Here is a 19,429-nt window from a genome sequence, read left to right as displayed (position 1 = left end):
CTTGGCCAAAACCCCCTCACATAGTGCGGGCTCACCAATGATGAACAAGCCGGAACCACCAGGAGAACCAGAGAACAGCAGCTGCCAGCAAAACACATCAGCCAAGCAAACTTCTTCCTCCCCGTTTCCAGTCACAAATCACAGTTCAGTGACAGTGCTTCATCCTTTTTCATTGCTCCAGGTATGCAAAGAAGATTCGGGCACTGCTGAAGTCGTACCGGATCGAAACCGAAAGCGAGGCTTTCTCCGGGGCTGTGTCCAAGCTCAGCAAATATATGAAGGAGAACGACCCTACGGACATGTCCATGGTGCTCGAGAGCCAGGTCGAGCATGTGGTGCGCCGAACGCGCGAGGAGTTTTTCTCTGAGCAGCTTGAGGAGGCTCACGAGAATCTTAAGGCCTCCGCCTGGTACCAGGTGAGGCGTACTGCGCTTTCAATCTGGTATTCAGCTGTGCTATCGTCAGTGCATATTGAGGGAAGCTGGGCATTCGAACAAACGAGCCGAAAAAAGATATGGCTCATGAACGCAACGATAAAGGCTGCCGCTTTAAAATCTTGACAACGGTGTTGTAGTCGTTTCACTTTCTTTGTCCTTCGCTTTGTTATTTAGCCTAATGTAGAACTTAATGGCCGAAATAACATCTCAGGGAGGAATACCAGCACCCGCAGATTTAACGCGGATGGTGAAGCATGTGGCTTGGAGGACTGACCCCAGTGCCACGGAGCGTTGGGCGTTATGTCTGAGACCATGTTGCACAGTGTGTTTGCAGCGGCTGACGATAACAGGTGGCCATAGGATGGCCTGCCGTCTCTATCGTCGTTAACGGTGCTGATGTCACTCGAAGAGACACGCTCGATAAATCGTGTTAAGCTTGCGGGCGGTGTCACAATGCAAGATAGGAGATATATCTGTATTACAAATTAACTTTCATTTGCGGTTGAGTGTGCGTGTCTGCGTGTGCAAAAGGAGCCGATGTCACATCACGCCCTTAAAGGTGGAGGTGCAGTGTCTCCGCAAAATTTTCAGCGTCTTTTGAAGACATTTCACTGCGATGCATGTTTTGCCAAAGGTCCATGGTCTTGCTTCGGCGTGTTTCGTTCGACGCGACTGCACACTGAACACCTTACGGCGACTAGTTTAAGGCTAACACCTTGTGGAAGACACATTGTAAATGTATTATGCTGTGTCGGGGAGCAGGTGACGTACGAGCTTCAGTCCTCCGAAGGAGGCATCCAGAGCTTCCCCTGGGTGGTGTGCGATGTGCTCATGCGCATCGTGGTCAACACGTCCTCTTGCCTCCCTGTGCCGGCATCGCGCAACAGCTTCTGCCAACGACTCGGGGCGCTGCTGCTTGGCCTGCCGCACCCTGGTGGCGGCGACCAGGACGGCACACAGCACGGCGACACGCAGGTGCTGACCAACCTGCTCAGGCTCATGTACGACTGGATCGACTCCAGTCGCGAGTTTCTCTTTGTCAAGAACACAGAGGAGTTGGGCGTCTACAAGAGTATCATGCGCGAGGCCTGTTTTAAGGTGCGTGATGGCAGCAAAAAAGCTGCGTTGGGTGGATTTCCTGGGCTACGAGACCAAAGAGTAGACCTACAAGCTAGAGGGCTTGGCTCCTTTATGTGCTTCGTGCATAAGGCTCTTTTCTGCATCGCCGTTTGCTGGCTAGAGTTCGCCATCCAACGGCCGTAAGAAGCGGGGTAGAGGCAGCAATGTGCTTCGCCTGTTTGAACAAAACTCAGTCTGTTTTTTAAACATAAACGTAGCATACAGCTACATGTGGCAGCTTTGAAAGGAGGCGCCATGTGCTGTTGTATGGGAAGCTTGCGAAGTGCTGGCATTTTGTTTCGTGTTCTGATATCACAGCTGCGTCGATGGTCTACCAGGATGATGATGACGACCTTGTAACTCGGTATAGGCGCCAATTTGTGTTGTGTGGTATGAATATAACGTTTTAACATAGCACCCACGTACTGCGCATGTACCGGATGAGCTGCACTTGGCCAGCGGTAAAGTAGACGCACCTGCATTAGACAATCGGCTGGTACGATCACGACTGGGATAGTACGTCTCCGCTGTCATAACTGAGTAATAACGAGCAGTCATTCTACACTGACGATTTCTCCTGCCTTATGTTCGGCTTTTTTTCAAACAACAGGGAAATGTGCACGATTGGGCACGTAACCTGGATTGAGGTTTATTTTGTGAAAATCCCGAGAGCTTAAGTAGGCTGAGAGGGTATTTACAAGCTCCTTCAAGACATTTTGCACGCTCCCAGTATGAAGTGAAGGCGACTCTATGTGGTAACACAGTAAGCGAATGTCATCGCTCTACCAAGAAAAACGTATTCGTAGATAAATGCACTTAAATATTGTGTGCCATCCTCAGCGTGGGGGAGTTATCGGTGGAGGCTCACTATTCACCTCCCATCACAGGTGTCCCGCTCCATCTCGAGGGACATGCCGCCGCACAAGCTGGTGATCCTGTGCCTGCGCTTTGCGTGCGCATGGTGCCTCAAGATCTTCCAGGGCGGAAGCGACGGGGAGGTGATCTCCAAGGAGTGCCGGCACCGCTACCGGCTGGGACACCTGGCCCTGATCACGCTCAACCGACTTTCCATGTCCGGCAACCTTGCCTACCTGCGCAGGGCACCCGAGGGGTGCCCCTCCACAGAGCTGATCAGGTATATTTCACACCTTTCTTCTAAACAGGAGTGACGTCGCTTGAAGAACTGAATGAATCCAGTGACGTCAAGGTGCATTTGCCCTTAACGCTGTGACGTTACCGAACTCGCCTGTGAAACCTGTGAACAACCAGTGTTTGGTGCTTTCCGGTGTCGCTGACATCATCAGGAATGCATATGTCCGGGTTGGCCAGGCAATCCTGACATCGAGGCGCACTTAAGCCTCAGATGGAGATTAAAACTGCCTGTACAAAATTATTTGCAAATGATTATTGTCTCTGTGCAGCGGTGGGTCGAGCTCATTGTCATGATTACTAGGCCTGTGGACCTCTTTCAAGGCAAAGAAACTGACACAGAATTTTTTCTGTTACCCTTTAAAGGGGAGAACAATCAAAATACGTAGCAGACAGCTTCTAAAGATTTCCAGGCAGCAGCGGAGGCATCGATTCCTGTTTTGAGCAAGGGTACTGCTGGGAATTCTGTACCAGTAATGCTCCTCTCTCCTATTGACTCAAACCCGGAATTGGTCGTTAAACATTCGCGTCACCTTTGTTGAGGGCTTACGTTGTGCTCATGTTCTACGGAACCTTAACGTAGAACACCACTGACACAGGAAAGACGTCCGTGAGTCTGTGAACATTTTTCCGTGCGCACCGCTACATGCTTAAGCAGTTCACAAGGAGTCTAAGGAGAGCAAAGATGTAGGCCAATTGGTGAGGCCTTGTTGCTTGGGAATACACTGCACATTCATCAGATATTGCATCAATCGGCGATAATCGTCATATATTCATTACCCTCCTCAATGCCTTGCTTTCATGCTTTCCTTGAGGTGTTTTCTAACGAAACGCTAACGAACCGTGCCATGAGCCCCAATTGGCAGGCTGTGTGACTGCCGTTTGTTACGTGTGTACGTTACCTGCATGCTTGGAGAAGTGCTATAAAATCGGCATACGCCGCCTCAGTGCCATTTATTGAGGAAGTTAACAGAAACAGCCGCTGCATGTTTCGCAAATCCAACCTGCGAATTTACAGCTTTTTTAAAGCACCCTTACTCGCAGTGCATCGATATTTGTATTCACCGCAGTATCCTGAAATGCGTTAATAGTAGTCTGTCAACCTGTTGGCTGTCCCCAGGATTTACATCAACCGGGAAGACGAAGAATTCTTCGAAATCCTGCGCCGCTACGAGGACATCATCAAGAAGATCATGATGGACTGGTCCGGCGTTGAGGACATCCAGTGTGACCTCAAGACGGACCGTATGGACGAGTGGTTTCTCCAGCTAATGGTCACCGGGAGCCGCTGGGCGCTGGAGCGCCTCAAGGAGATCGTTGTCTACCCGTCTTTCCGCGAGGTGCTTTTGCTCGCGTTCGAGCGGGAGAAGAACGCCATCGGTGGAACACTAGAGTGATTGCCTTGATGCTTTGCACCGGCAACAGAATTTTTCTTGAAGGTGTCTAGGTTGGCAGCCCCCTAGCTAGGGGGCATGGTGAGGCTGTGGCCGGTTGGCGATGCTTCTGGAGGGCAGCTGACTTTCCCACTGTGTCTTTGGATTTGATTTTACTGTTGCTTTTTTGCTCTGCTGCTGCATGGGCTTCTGGTGTGTGGAGGCAGGCGGGTTGGTGATGGATGCATGGTTCTTGTGGAGGGCAGAGTAGGGAGGTCTTTGGCACTTCTTGAGGCTTCACATGGAGAAAATTTCTTGTCTTCACACAGATAACGCTGCCCTTAGTGCTATTGTTGCAAACTTTTTTTTTACTTGGCAATTACAACTTCCTGGAAACGCCAATAAATGGCTACAGCGACGTGGCGTGTGTCCTTTCCACAGGCTCTTTGATAAATCAGAGCATAGCGACGGATTCATCGTGCGATTCAGTATCTTGGATCACCCACCGGTCACCCAAGATGCAATGAACGTGTTAAAGCATCATTTTGGGTGTTTTCTCAAATCCTCTTGCCAATATATTAGGACATAGAATTTATTTATTTATTTATTTATTTCAATAACTAAAAGGCCCCTGTGGCGGTGGAGAAGGAGTGGAGTGCAATAATATATTTATCATCATAACACAGGAATTGCAGCAATTTAGCAGCAATAGAGGAATTGCGGCAAAACAGCGGCAATTTCATTTCAAGTTTATTTCGTTTGTTGCAGTGACAGTTTATACCGTTGAAATGTATGGCATTAGTGAGTTGCATTTTCCCTTTCTCGTGTGGTCTGCTGATGTGCCTTCCAAAGGAGAATGCCAAAGCATAATGCTAAGAAAGTGAGCAGTAGGAGGGATACCCAGCGTGGATCATTGGGGATGTGGTTGAAGGGGAGCGGGTAGCAAGGCTGACGGACTCTCCATGCATGCTCGAAGTGCCTTCAGCCGACAAGGAGTCCGAGCTGTGGTAACTCAGGCTTGGGAGTAGGAGACAGGGAAAGTATTGGTTGTGAGGAAGGTTTCCAGCCTTGCAAGGAGTTTTGAAAGAGTGAGCGATGAAGCTTTTATTGATGGTGTACCTTATGGCGTACATGCAACTACGAATGCCACATACACGAGTGGTGACAGCTTCGCTCTTATGCTGCATGCCACTGAAATGAACATGAGCTAAATGGGCTCCATACAAACATTTTGTGTTGTGTTTGTGATATTTTATGCACTTTATGAGCACACCAATATTTTTGTTAGTCATGAAACAGTCTTCTACGTACGTTTGTTGTGTAAAGTATTTGCCCCTTATTTCATATAGTGGTGTTGGTTTGTTCGGTTAAGAGTCTGGCTGTTCCTCTAAGAGACCTTTATGAATCTGCGCTGACCAAAGATAACGTGGTGTGGAGGATGGTTTGTCCCCTGTCATTGCTTAAGCCTGTTCAGCCATTCGCCATGCATTGGGAATAAAAATATTTTGCAAAAGTTCTGCCTCTTGTCTGTGCTGAGAGAGTGGGTGGGCACACTCAAGCTTTATCCATGAGTATCATCATAAAGATCAGAGATTACTTAGCACCGTTAGGGACAAGTTGCCCCATTCACCTCTGTTATGTTGTAAAACGATTTAAAGTTGCACTGAAGAGGAATCTGAACTCAGCTTTTTACCACGGGAACTCTATCTACACGTTCTGGGCATTCTTAGAAACTTCTATTTATTGTCCTGTGCTGCCAATTACCCTAATTAAATCGGAATTAACGTACCGGCTCGCGCCTTTTTTGAACTCAACGCGGTAGGGAGGAGGAGTCAACTAACGCGTCGAGTCCGCGGCGGCTTGTCTCTCTGCCATTGGTGGAGTGATACGTAAATCAGAGTCCACGTGTATCTTTATTTCCGCGGGCCTAATTTTCGGGTGTATTGTCTGTGAATTAAACAGTTTATTCACAAAAACATAAAAACTAAATAAAAGCGAAAGTGAGCTGCCACTGTACTCAAAGGCACTCGACGCGTTGGTTAACTCCGTCTACCTAGCGCGTTCAGTTCAAAAAAAGGGGGGAGCCGGGACGCTTAATCCGATCTAAGTTTCTAAGAATGCCCGGGATGTGTAGATAGAGTTCCCGTGATAAAAAGACGAGTTCAGATTCCTATATAGTGCACCTTTAATTTCTGTGAATGCCTAATTTTTTCGTTTTGTCCCGAATCACATAAACAGCACATTGCAAAAAATCGCTGCCGTGAATATTGTGGTAAAAAGGAGCACTAAGGAGCTTCTCACTTATCCTTTCCAAAATTTAGCACTCTCGAAATATTCCGGTATCGTGAGTTTGCCTGAATGTGTGAAATATTAACCTTGAGAAAAATGAATTGTTTACGGTATCTCATTTCGGAACATGAACATGGTGCTTGGTCCATTGTCTACTTTGGGCATTGCGCATGTTAACAGTGCATATAGCGCTCCTGCACATTCCTGCGTGGTGCACATAAATGCTAAGCGATGCAACATGCTGTAACATGGCGGATACAAACCAACCTGCACATGATACTGCCATCAGAGTATCGATGGCAACTTCTGTTGCAAGTATAATAAATACTGTTGAAGGTTCTCATGTATGATCATAGGTTTTGGTTGCTGTAGTATCTGACCACTGCGGCAATGTTTGAGAGTTATATCCCAGCTGCAATAACCATATTTCAAATGAGGCAAAAATATATTCAAAAACCGGGGGGCACTCAAGCCTCACCATAAAGGTATAATGCGCAAGCTAATGGATCAATGCCCCATATATACAAAACTGGGCATCCTGTACTTAGCATTCATAGAACCCTAGGAGTACTCATACCACTCCTGGAGCAGTAGGGCAGCGGTTACGCAATGCGCCACTAACCTGTGAAGGCCGATGCTGCCACTGGTGGGACATGTGCGATCCAGGTTTCTCTTCTCAGCAGCCTCTCTCGACCAATAATTATTATAATTGCCACGGTGGGCAGTTTGTGCACAGTCCTGTGGGCATGTTGTGATGCCGCCACAAGGTGACATGACTTAGCTGGCCCACCCACCTTCTAAGTTGCTTCTCTGGGGATTTTTCGCTTACTGTGGCCGATGCCGACGTCGAATGTTCTGCCACATGAACTCCCTAAAGCTATCGCGTTAAAAGCACCTGTATTCTTATATTTCCGTGCACACTGCAAAACCCCATATGGTCAAAACAGTCTGGAGTACACCAATACATCTGCCTCACAACCGACTGTCTATTTTGGGCGCATAAAAAGGCAGTGGCCAGTAGCCTTCCCCCATCTGCTAGCAGACCCTTCTCGTCTGCCGTCAGTGAAGAAAAGTACTCGTTATTACAATGTGCACGGGTGTAAAATCTCTTTGTTCATCTGCTCAGACAGCTTTTGCTGTATGAATCGTCTCTGGATACATTCAAACACGCCAGCATACTACAAAGACCGACATGCATCTTGCCTTCAATGTAAAACTTATATTTTACATCCACATGGTATTTATTCAATCTTGGCCCACGATGTAAGCGAGGCCCTATGCAGTTGAATGAATCCCTGTGCAGTGTGAACGCTTCTCGCGGTCGCTAAACCCAGCGATTGTCATGTGCCCTCTGGGCCTAACCGGAATCATCTGGGTGCTCGGCGTAGCAGCAGTCCTCTGGGACGCGGCGGTCGTTGATAATAATAATAATAATTGGTTTTGGGGGGAAAGGAAATGGCGCAGTATCTGTCTCATATATCGTTGGACACCTGAACCGCGCCGTAAGGGGAGGGATAAGAGAGGGAGTGAAAGAAGAAAGGAAGAATTAGGTGCCGTAGTGGAGGGCTCCGGAATAATTTCGACCACCTGGGGATCTTTAACGTGCACTGACATCGCACAGCACACGGGCGCCTTAGCGTTTTTCCTCCATAAAAACGCAGCCGCCGCGGTCGGGTTCGAACCCGGGAACTCCGGATCAGTAGTCGAGCGCCCTAACCACTGAGCCACCACGGCGGGTGCGGTCGTTGACGACGACGCTGACTCAGACAGGCTGAGGTTCGCCGATAGCCTCTTGATGGGCCGGTCCAGTTCGTTGAGCGCGTTGTGCAGCTGTCCCAGCAGCACATTGCGCTGGCCGCAGTTGCCGTTGTAGTCGTCCATGTCAACGGTCATCACGGCGATACTGCCCATACGCATTCGCTTGGCGAACAGCACCTGCGCGGTATTTGTCGACCATTAACTGCCTTGCAGGCGTAAACACAAACCCGGAAGGCGTACCCGTCCGACGGCTCACTCACTTTGGCCTCGGCTGCTGAGCCCAAGGTTGCGATTTTGAATCCAGCTGTGTCGACCGCATTTAAATGAAGGTGAGAAACGCTAAACTCTGTGGCAGCTGTTAGCCCGTTTCGCGCATGTGGTGCTTCCACGTGGTTTTACTGGCCATGTGCAAAGTTTAGCTACCACTGCGTTTAGCGTTTTTATGGATAGCATAAGAGTCCCATGTCCCCGCACTCGCCAATGGTGTCACACCTTGCGACCAGCAAGGTAAAAACTGGCAGCTTAGCATATGCTAGAGCCACCTGCCAAGAACATACAAGAGACAGCTGCGGCATGCCACTGTTGGCAGACGGCAGTGCAGAAATGAGCATCACCCTCTCCTCTTCCTGGGGAGAGGTGAGAAAGTCAGCAAGATGACCGCTGTTGGAAGAACCTTGTCATATGCCACGGCTGGCAGGTGCAAAGTCATGCATGGCACCTCACAGTGAGGTTCTTATGTTCCCGCATTGTCACAGCTTATAACGATTAGGTGTCCAAATTTTCGCAGCTCAGCGTAAACGGCAATTCTTTAAATGGTGTGTGTAACTAGTACAACTTAACGTGTGCATGACCTTCATTTGTCATGAAGTGTTTTTACACCCCCACAGCTGCTTTGAATGCGCTGTCGATCGTACCGTGCGTTTACCTCATTCCACATTAACACCGGTTCTTCCGCTACGAACAGCACACCACTGCGGTCACTGTAATGATTGTAAATGTCTCCTGTCTGTTGGACTCCCGTGCAGTGGCGACAGCGCTCTCTTTCTCGCTTCTATCTTCTGAAGTGCTTGTTCTTGACGCGCCGTTTCTCCTCTCCCGCAAACTTTCAAAGCGCGTCTCGCCAGCCGCCTCGAGCGCGGAAGGTGGTGTGCCTCTCTTTCTTCCGCAGTGGTGAACGGTGTGGACGGCGCACGACGCCATTTTTTTGGTGGTCTTTTTACCGACAGCTCTCGCTGTAAACCGTCTGCTGTGCGACTGGGGGCCGCGTTAAAGAACCCCAGGGTGCCTAAATTTATGGAGCCTTCCACTGCAGTGTCCCTCGTAGCAAGAAATGAGACGCAAACAAGACAACTGAGCAACAAACAGCACTGTAAGAAGCGTCTAGCCAGGGGAAGCTCAATGCTGGCTCCTGTTATTAATTTCGAAGGTGCGAAAACTTTTTGCTGAAATCTTAATCAACCTCGCTTGTATTTACTCTCCAGGAGGTAATATGTTGGTTTTATTTGTGTTTCCACCTCAGCTTCCTTCTTTTCATGGCTGATAGTATAGAGTTTGGGACTTTAAAGCTCATATAACTCAGAAACGTACCTTCAGGCCGTGAACGCAGCACAGTGACTTGCGCTTTCAGTTATGTGATGTGGCATCAACGTGTCAGCAATGCATTGGTCATGTGAGAGACGACGTGACAACCTAACTTTGTCTATACCCAGCTTAAGCATATCGCAATAGTGCGTGAGGGTAATTCCACTCCTGAACAGCTGCTCCAGCATACGTCCGCGAAAGCTTTATGGCCGTAATTCTGCGTTGCGGAACTTCAGATGCTACAATAACAAGACAGGGGTAAAGAGCACTGGGTATAGGTTACAGAATGCAGGGGACGATAAGGGAAGAATTGTGTAGGTTTTCGCTGTACACGTGGTCTCAAGCACGGCGGCCACTACCTGTGACGTGAGTGCAAGCCACCGCTCCGGAATGTCCTGATGCATGCGCCGCCCTGATTTTCAAGGCGTGCTTCACGGATATGTTTTACAGACAAACAGTAGATTGAGTGCGACGCTTCGCAAATCAGAAACATTGCGAGCTAGGATACGCGCACAGACGTTGTTGAGAATGGTGGCCTTGTTGTCGAAGCCAATCCACTGTCCTTTGTCCCGGTTGACGGCGATCTTGCAGTCGGCTTCCTTGTTGTACAGTGGCACCGACAGGTCGGAGCTGAATTCGAGGCAGATCTGCGCACGCGTGCACCGCATGCACGTGGTCAGTCGGCATCTTGTGTGCATAGACATTGTGCAAAAGCGCCGTGAGTGTGTGTAACTGTAGCACGTTTATTATGGTTGCATCTGGTAATACAGTGTTTAGCACCGCGCCGTACGGTAAGCACGCTAACTACGGTAATTCCAACCGCACGGATAATATGGCTAAGCAAGCATGGCGGCGTTAGCAACGACAAAGCTTTAACATATTCACCTCTCCTATGCTCTCTACATAGTGAAGAGAAGTGACTTTGCCATAAGGCAGGCTATATCAGCCCTAGAATTGACAGTGCAAAGAAAACTACCGTTGCGCACACATCTTAGTCAAATTAGAGACCGGACGAAACGAAACCCTCCTGGACACAGATCCTCTACGGCCATTTTAGAAAGTGACAGTCGAACCTTGTTATGACGAAACGATTTATAGCGAAAAATTGAATACAACTAAGCACTGGCGATTCTCCTTGGGAGCGCGGTAAATATGGGCTATGAAGAACCACTTCGTTAAAACGAGGTTCAGTTGTATATCTATCGATGATAAGTGCCATTTGCGGTGGTATTGTGAAACGTGCGAAGAAGCGATCAGTGGCCAAGGCGACGACCAGGATCGGTGGCTGCGTAGAAAAGACGCGACATAAGCACCTCGAAATAGACGAGAAGCCCGCGCTCGTCGATGAACGGTCTCGGGGGAGCGGGTCCACGGACGCTAGCTCGCAGCTCGTAGCTCCCAGTGTTGCGTAGCCTGTAGGCGTAGCCGAACAGCGACAACTCCAGGGCTACGCGCTTCCGGGAGCGTAGCTCGCCGAGGAACGCCTCGCTCGCCTCCACCTGCGCGTCATGCATGCTACGTTGGATCAGTGCGTGGGTAAAATTGAAAATTGGTCTTTCAGTAAAAGAAATGGCACAGAGATTGTCTCGCATATCTCGGTGGACCCCGGAACCGCGCCGTAAGGGAAGGAATAAAAGTCGGAGTGAAAGAACAAAGGAAGAAAGAGGTGCCGTAGTAGAGGTCTCCAGAATAATTACGACCACCTGAGTATCTTTGACGTGCACCGAAATCGCACAGCACACGGGCACCTTTGCGTCCCGCCTCCATCGAAACGTGGCCACCGCGTCTGGTTCGAACCCTGGAAATCCGGCTCATTAGCCGGGCACTCTATCCACTAAACCACCAGGGCGGAAAGTGCGTAGGTGCAATCATTTAAACCTGCGCTTGCACAGAATTTCTGGGATAAGCGATGTGGCGGATGGGCCACCTGCCACTTACTATAAGACGGACATCGCTCGCCATTTCCGTTTGCAGTAACGCATTAATAATCCGTGTGAAACCGGAAATCAGGCATCCACAGCTGAAACAAAATTTGTTCCTCGACTAATCTGTTCGTGTCGCTTGGAAGGTATGTAAGGCGAACAAAAAACAGTTGAAACGTATCCTGTTTTTCGCCTGTGGTGATTATGGCACTGCAGTATGGATGAGCGCACATTGGACTCCCAGAGATGCCTCTGACGCTTAAACTGTATTGCACAGTGGCTGCTTCGATTTCTTGCCAGCCGCTCGACCGCACTATTGTAGCAGTGCTAGTGGCCCAGTTGGAACCAGTCGACAGACGCGTGCTCTTTCTTTTCGTGCACCGAAATCACACAGCACACGGGCGCCTTGCGTCTTGCCTCCATCGAAACGCGGCCGCCGCGGTCGAGATCGGACCTGGGAACTCCGGATCAGTAGTCAAGCGCCCTAACCCCTGAGCCATCACGGCGGGGCAAACGCGATGTCAGTGCGCGTTAGATTCCAGGTTGTCGAAAATATTCCGGAGCCCTTCACTACCAACCTTTTCCTTCCTTTCCTCTGTCAGCCCCTCCTTTCCCGTTAAAAATCCCAGGTGGTCGTAATTATTCCGGAGCCCTCCACTACGGCACCTCTCCCTTCTTTTTTTCTGGCAGTCCCTCTTTTATCGCTTCTCTTACGGCGCGGTTCAGGCAAGATAACCGCCGGTCCTTAAGGATGACGGTGTGGATTCGAAGAGAAAGTAAGCGTAGCAGGGGGCGGCAGAAGGTTAGATGGGGGGATGAGTTTAAGAATTTTGCAGGCAAAGTGTGGATGAAGCTGGGAAAGGGCAGGGTTAATTGGAGAGACGTGGGAGATGCCTTTGCCCTGCAGTGAGTGTAGTCAGGCTGATGATGATGATGAATAAATTGTTCCGCCTTTGCCTTCTGTAGGCTCCTTGCTGTCAGCTCGATGACATTTATTCTGGCACTCATTGATTGCCCGGTTTACCCGATATATTGTTTCGGACAAGAGGAGCATGGAAGCATGTCGATAACATTAGACGATGCGCAGTTAAAGCTTGCCTTTATATCGAACCTGATGTCGCCTGTCGCGCCTCTAACAGTATTGCCGCTCTTTAAATGATTTCATATGTCTTGCTGTGAGGACACATCTGCATGCCACGAAACGAGAGAATTGGCACTAAGAGCTATCGCTGCGAAATCGCATTCTGAGCCCCTTTGCACAAGCACTCATCTATCAATACACGCCATCATGATCCAGCAGTACTGTTATCTTCATGATATTTATTGACATTAATAGCCATTGTAATCATCGACATCATCGCTTTGTCTGCTTGCCGGAAAAGCTGCTCCCGGTAGCTCGCGGCGTGTGGCAAAGGCGGGACACTTGTTTCTCTTGTCCTCTCCGTGTCTCCTCCCTTGGTTGTGTTCGGCATGAGCTTATAAGGAATGCTACGGACATGCACCACGCATTAGATATGTGAGAGACTACACTTGGTTCCTACAGGCGGGGCTAGGGCATCGGCGCTCGAGCCGAATAAGGTGAGCGCTAGGTTTGAAATGTATTCAATCTAAACGATGAATTGCAGCAGAAACCGGCGCGGAAGCGAGCAAGCAGGTGAAGAAGTAATGGTGGCGATGTGGTGCCGTTACCGGTACAGCCTTTGTCCAAATTTTAGAGCACATGGGGTCTGCTTTTAATCTCCGTACAGGGGCTTTTGTAGCGTCTGTGTAAGTACGAATTTTCAGAAGAGTGAGGTCTAGAATTACTATTCTCTCCACGAGGCCTGTTGATTTATAACAATGCACACTTCATGCATCAAAAGAGCTTCCTTAGCTGTAAACAGTGCACAGCAGGTATACTTTATGTCTGAAATTTACATCATTGCAGTTAGATCCAGTTGATGCCATTTACGCTCCACATTTTTGTGTGTCGACAGCAGCCACTTGAAAGATGACTGGTGAAAGCGTTACCAGCACATACGTCCTAAGGTGTGCATGGTTTTTGAGTTTACCAGATATTGTGGCGCTCCAATTTTCAACACTTTTCTCCGTCAAACTACCACAGGGTAGACGCAGGTGCCTGCGATTAAAACGGCTTTCCTCTGTTCGTAACCTCTTCTCCTCAGGCAACCCCTTACCGTGCTGCTGTCGTCTTCATTGCGGGAACTGTCATGTGAGCTCGTGTCCTTTAAAGGATTTGGTCATGCATAGCGATATATGCGCACAGGAGTGTTGCATGCGAGAAAGGCTGCATGTGGTTGGATATTCAATAGAGATTCCCGCTCGGACTCTACCCTGCTTCACTGCAGCAGCATAGGTTCACTGTTGACTGAGAAGCTGTAGCTGCCAGGAAGCAGTGGCACGGCTTATCATCAGGGCCGCATTGCGCGCGTATTTTTTGCAATGTAAGGAAACACTTAATCTCGTGTGCGACATTTATCAATGCTCTTCCGTTTCTATTGATTTTGTTATCAGAAGTGCCCACCGGAGAATACTATCGCTGGAAGCCTGCATACTTCTCGGACGAAACATGGCGCAAACTCCCGGATGACGTCAAGAAGCGCTACGATGGGAACGTCGAAAAATATGGATCAATAAAGGAAAGGAAAGTTTGTACTCGTTCTAAAAGTTAAATCATATTAATTATAGTTTCTCATCGCTGCTAGAACCTTAGTTGTGTTAGCGTGCGACTGATTTGTCGAGAGCTGTATCATCATTGTAAGATTTGTAAAATCAGGCGTGCAGTGCAAGCATCATTGTTATTGTGGGGTAGTTGAATAGCATCGTGTTTCTAGCATGCCAAAACAGAAACTGGAGAACAGTTGGCTGCGTTTATGCTTCTTTATATGCGTGCTTTTTGGTTTTGTGTGCTTTTGTCTACAGGAAGCCTAGTTGTGGCACTCGGCTTGGAGATGCTATGTGACCAGGCATTGTATGCTCCGAAAACTTCTTATGCCACAAAAGAGTGCGATAAGATCCGGCGACTTGAGTTGCAGACGCTGGCTGTAACTCGGTGGCTCGGCATCCTGTCTGCTAAGGTTGTAAGCAGGAGGAAACGTTTCTCCGTCATCACTTCTGCCAGCCAGGAGTAGTGGTGCAGTAGGAAGCACTGGGGAAGGACCGAAGCGGAGGCGGGAGCAAGAGGTAGCGAAAGAGGGGGACGGGGGGATTCGACATGCTCGAAACGGGAGTAATAGAGTGACTCTCCGCTTAATTTGTGGTACCGGGTTCGTACCCTGGACCAGGACGAATTTTTCTTCAACCGCGAAGTTCCTGAGAACGCTGTATAGCTTTTCTTTGTAGTCGTATGGCTGTGCATGGGTGGATGCCAGTGAGTAATGCACCCTTATTACAAATATACTCCACCTTGGTGGATTCCCCTAAACATCTGAGCAGGTATATGTGTGTGTTGTTAATCGAACTCTATGCTGGAAGTTTCGAATGGGAAGCACGCATAGCGAACACGTCTAAAACTGGCGCTACCAGCGCTGGTGCGGATTTTGTGGTTTCGGACATCAGTATTTCCGCTACTGCGACAAGTCTTGTCCAAGTGCCGTAAGGCGAAGCTATCATTCTGCCTTGGCGCGTCCGACCCAGTGACACTCAGTCGTCGCAAAATTATTAGTAATTAGGAAACTGGCACCGCCGAATGGACCTTGTAGGCAACGTGCTAAAAATAGGGTGACGCTAAAGCTATCCCTTAAGGGTATGACGCCACAGCGTTAATGGTTATTTGCTGCAATCTTTCGTAATTAACGCCTCTTTCTAATCACACATACTCATTAGCATGCTTAAGCAGGCACACTAGAACACGTGAAACACATGAAGACACTCGAACTCTTTCCTTAACCAAGTAGAACGAAAGTGCCTCTTTGGCCTAGGGGTAGCGTATCTGACTTGCAACCCATGGGTCATGGCTTCGATTTCCAGTATATTGCAGCAGTTTATATAAAGCATAGTTAATTTACATTCCTACGTGTTATGATAACATTTCAGGCATGCTAAGGCCTCATAGCCAAATATAAATATGGTTTTTGGCTGTTTCCATTCCATAGGGGAACGTGTGACCTTCAGAACGCTGCCGACCAATCCTTAATTAGCGCAACAACGCGCACGGCTTTTCTTCTGAACGTCTGCTTTGCACTGTCGCATTAGCTCTGATTTCCTTTCTTTTTACTTTTGTCTCAGTGCCATTCAAAGTAACTTCATGGTGTACAAACAATGAGACATTTGGCAAGTATAGTATTAAATGATGTGCTTATGAAGAGAAGGATGATCGGTGGCATCATACACAACATAACAAAAGTCATAGTTCAAGAAAAATACTGAATGAGAACCTCAGAAACAGTATTATTTACACACACTCTCTCAGTTTACTTGCCGCTCTCCACTCTAACAAATGCAATCACTCCGATGCACGGTGACATCATACACAACATAACAAAAGTCATAGCTCAAGGAAAAAATATAGAACTTTGCTGGGTGCCGAGTCATCTCGGAATTGACACAACGAGAGAGCAGAACTCTGCGCTGCAAAGGCTCGTGGCAAGCAAATAAAAAAGAAAATATTCTCTTTAAGGATTGCATGAACTCGGTAAATTGTAAAAAAAGCAAAAAATGACAGTCCGCTTGGGACAATGAAGCGAATTACAATATACACTTTGTAAAACCAGTTTTAGGAGAATGGAAGTCCTGCACCCGCTGAGAGCGTTTCAAGGAAGTGATTATCTGCCGTGTCCGTATAACACCCACACATCTAACACATAATTTCCTACTGACGAAATAAGAGAAGCCCAAATGTGATTTATGCGAAGATGAGCTAACAATAAACCATGTTTTATTTTCATGTAGAAAACTTGGAACACTGAGGAAAATGTATTTTGAAGTTTTTTACACTGAACACAGGCAATTTCACCCTTAGGTGAAATTCCACTCTTAGGTGAAGATGCACTTGCTCACATTTCACATATTTTTATGTTTTTAAAGACAGCAGTTTTCAACAAATTGTAGATCTGATAATATTGAGTAATTTATAAGAAGAGACTTTTTTAACGACACCTCAGCTGTTTTCCATTTCTGAGAAGAAGGCTGTGGTCTTTATTCGATTGGTTGGGAGCCTCAACGTCCTTGCACATGCAATGATAGTTGCAGAGGTTACTCGACTTTCGTTAAAGCTTTGTCTTTTTTTTGGCATCACTAGGTAGAAAAACAAACATTTTAGGCCGTCTACACCACCAATCACTTTTTGCAAATTTTATAAAGTTCTGCAGAAAAATTTTTTATACCTTGTGCTTGGCGCATGATGGCCATAGCTGCCTACGTGCCATTAAACACAACAATACTTTTTCTCGTCGCCGCATCATGTACGGGCTGTCATATCATCCTGTTAACTGTACGGAGTGTCGCGCTTGACCGCTTACTTAATGAGGCCAGTTACATTGTCACAGGACATTCGGGGTACACACGCCTTGATGCGCTCAAGACCTTCAGCAAGCTCAATGACCCTTCAGAGCTCCTCGACATGCGCACCCACACGCACCAAACGCGACTTCGCGGCACAAACGCAGGCGGATCCTCAGGCACCATGTACACACATTTCCCACTTTGCCGAGCAAGACGCCACAGCAGGAAACCACGCCACTCACTGAAGGGAAGCCACTTCCACTACATATCGATGCGCATCTGCGAATGCGGCGCGGCGCTCACTCCCCTCAACTGAACGTGTTCTGTACACGGACGCTGCACTTCCTGCAGACGGCAGCAGCCACACTTGCTATGCGACTGCGTGGTACGACCAGACAACAGAGAATCAGGGCCGATCCCCCCCCCCCCTCCATACATCGGCAGGAGCGCAGTCAAGTAGCTGAGCCAAACTAATGGCCATTTCAGACTATTTGCAGTCGGCTTTCGCACTTTCTTCTGAAACTGAACCCATTCACCGTCGTCTGTGCACGTACTCTCAAGCTGCCTACCGGGCATGCGCCAGCGTTCTTTATATGGACCCTATAATGCAGAACATAAGGCATAACGCATGCCTGCTTCGCGAACGCGGTCAGCATGTAATCATCCATTCGGTAACATGCGCACTTCGCACTTTCCGCGCACTTCGGTATCCATGGAAACGAGAAGGCTCATAGAGTATAGCACGCGCTGATCTCTCTCGCATCTGATACTCCTCGTTCCGTCGCTACCACACCTGAGGTAGCAGATCTGATCGCGGAGAGGCCTGTGACGAAACCACTTTGCGCCGCCTTCCTCACTGCTCTGGGCAACCCCCTCTCTATACCTGCGCTTGCTCTGGTGGTATTCACGCGAAGAGAATCGGTCCTGCTGCGGCGGATTCAAACAGGCACCATTCTTAATCCTTTCTTGGTGGACCGTTTTCATTGGGACGGCAGGATGCCACCTGTATCTGGTTCCTGGTCGAGGTGCAACTGCGGTGCGAATATGAACTACCTGTTCTGGGAATGTCCTCTGTACACACCACCTCGCCTTCGAGTGCTGGCCACGTTTAAGCAGGAGCCGTGGACTTCTTCCATCTGGACCTGGGCCTGCCCCGATACCTCGTCTCCAGATTGTGCCATCGAGCTCTGGCGGGCACTCCTCATGTTCATCCATGACTCTGAGGCGTAGCTGGTTGACGAACGGCTCCGCAACGCTCTCGAGAAGCACACAGCCTCCACTTAGCTGCCTCCAGGAAGTTTTAATAAAAAGGAGGCAGCCTTACCCCTTCTCCTTAACAACATCCCCTTCCACCGTAGCGCCTTCGGCGCATTCTAATGTGGAATAAACATGGGCTTCAATCAGTTAGTCGCGTTAATTATAGCATGTACTGAATCTATGACGGTTACTGATGGCCAGCTACAAATCTTTAACTGCTACCAGGCGCCCATCTGTTTCGGCAAAACAAAAAAATTGAAGAGACAGGTAACGCGAAAGCGTAATGGATTACTTCCCATTTATGCAAGCGGTCATTCTCTACTTTACATTCACAGACCCCTGGGAGTCCTCATACTCCTCCTGGCGCAGTGGTGCGGCGGTTAAGCGATCCACCACTGCCCTACGATGGCAGGCGCTTCCATGTTCTTGAGCCTTGTGCGCTATAGGTTGCTCTTTCCGAGCAACCAATAGTTAATTTAACTACCACCTGCCACGGTAGGCAGTTTGCTAACAATCTGGTTGGCAGGCTGTGAGGACGCTGTAAGGTCACGAGACCTCCCAGGCCCACCAGCCTCCATGGTTGCTTTCTGGGCACCATCTGCCGGACCAATGCCCGTGATTTTAGAGCGTGGGACTACTTCTCGCGTTTTGTAACCCTGGGTAATGCGTTATAATGGCAAATCGTAACCTAGTGATTGCCGCGGTAACCGACGTGGTTACGTAATGGAATAAAATAAGAGATGAAGAAAATTTATTGAAAAACACGAATACGTAGCTTACAAGGATTCAAATAAGAGTCGAGCAAACAGAGGACACGGGGCATGCAGAGGTAGTGCGGTACAGGAGGAAAAAGTCTCGAAATCAAAAATCACAACTTTGTGCAAGCAGATCTTATGGACTTCATTCATACATTTTGAAGGAAAGAAAATGAAATAAACTCCCGCGGGAGCCCCGGCCACAGAGCATATTGAATTCTGCGCAGTCAATGGTCCTTTGAGCTCTCACATAAACAAGGAGAGACGCAGGCCTGTGACTTCACAAGCCAAACAAGATTAGCTGTAAAAACCTACAGGGCAATTGAGAGAAAGGGTTCGCCTAAAGT

The 19,429-nt window shown here is 48.5% G+C and overlaps 2 protein-coding genes and 1 pseudogene across 2 annotated transcripts in view; 2 read left to right on the top strand and 1 right to left on the bottom strand.

The window, feature by feature from the left end:
- Positions 1–5,594, top strand: part of LOC144134870 (uncharacterized) — a 36,043-nt gene extending 30,449 nt beyond the window's left edge. The window contains exons 18-21 of the mRNA XM_077667709.1: positions 182–416; positions 1,200–1,535; positions 2,444–2,691; positions 3,826–5,594. Coding sequence (XP_077523835.1) covers positions 182–416; positions 1,200–1,535; positions 2,444–2,691; positions 3,826–4,102 — 1,096 coding nt within the window. The 3' untranslated portion in view covers positions 4,103–5,594. The remainder of the gene's footprint in view (positions 1–181; positions 417–1,199; positions 1,536–2,443; positions 2,692–3,825) is intronic.
- Positions 5,595–6,540: 946 nt separating this feature from the next.
- Positions 6,541–11,220, bottom strand: LOC144134771 (chitinase-3-like protein 1). The gene is made up of 4 exons (XM_077667632.1): positions 11,020–11,220; positions 10,225–10,353; positions 8,085–8,302; positions 6,541–6,571 (listed from the first exon to the last, which is right to left on the bottom strand). Exons 1-4 carry the CDS (start codon positions 11,218–11,220, stop codon positions 6,541–6,543), a joined length of 579 nt encoding a protein of 192 aa, XP_077523758.1.
- Positions 11,221–13,618: 2,398 nt separating this feature from the next.
- Positions 13,619–18,354, top strand: LOC144134673 (uncharacterized; annotated as a pseudogene).
- Positions 18,355–19,429: the final 1,075 nt, after the last annotated feature.

The sequence above is a fragment of the Amblyomma americanum genome, chromosome 1, assembly GCF_052857255.1.
Source record: "Amblyomma americanum isolate KBUSLIRL-KWMA chromosome 1, ASM5285725v1, whole genome shotgun sequence".
NCBI classification, from domain to species: Eukaryota; Metazoa; Arthropoda; class Arachnida; order Ixodida; family Ixodidae; genus Amblyomma; species Amblyomma americanum.
This window is presented reverse-complemented; position numbering and strand designations above follow the sequence as displayed.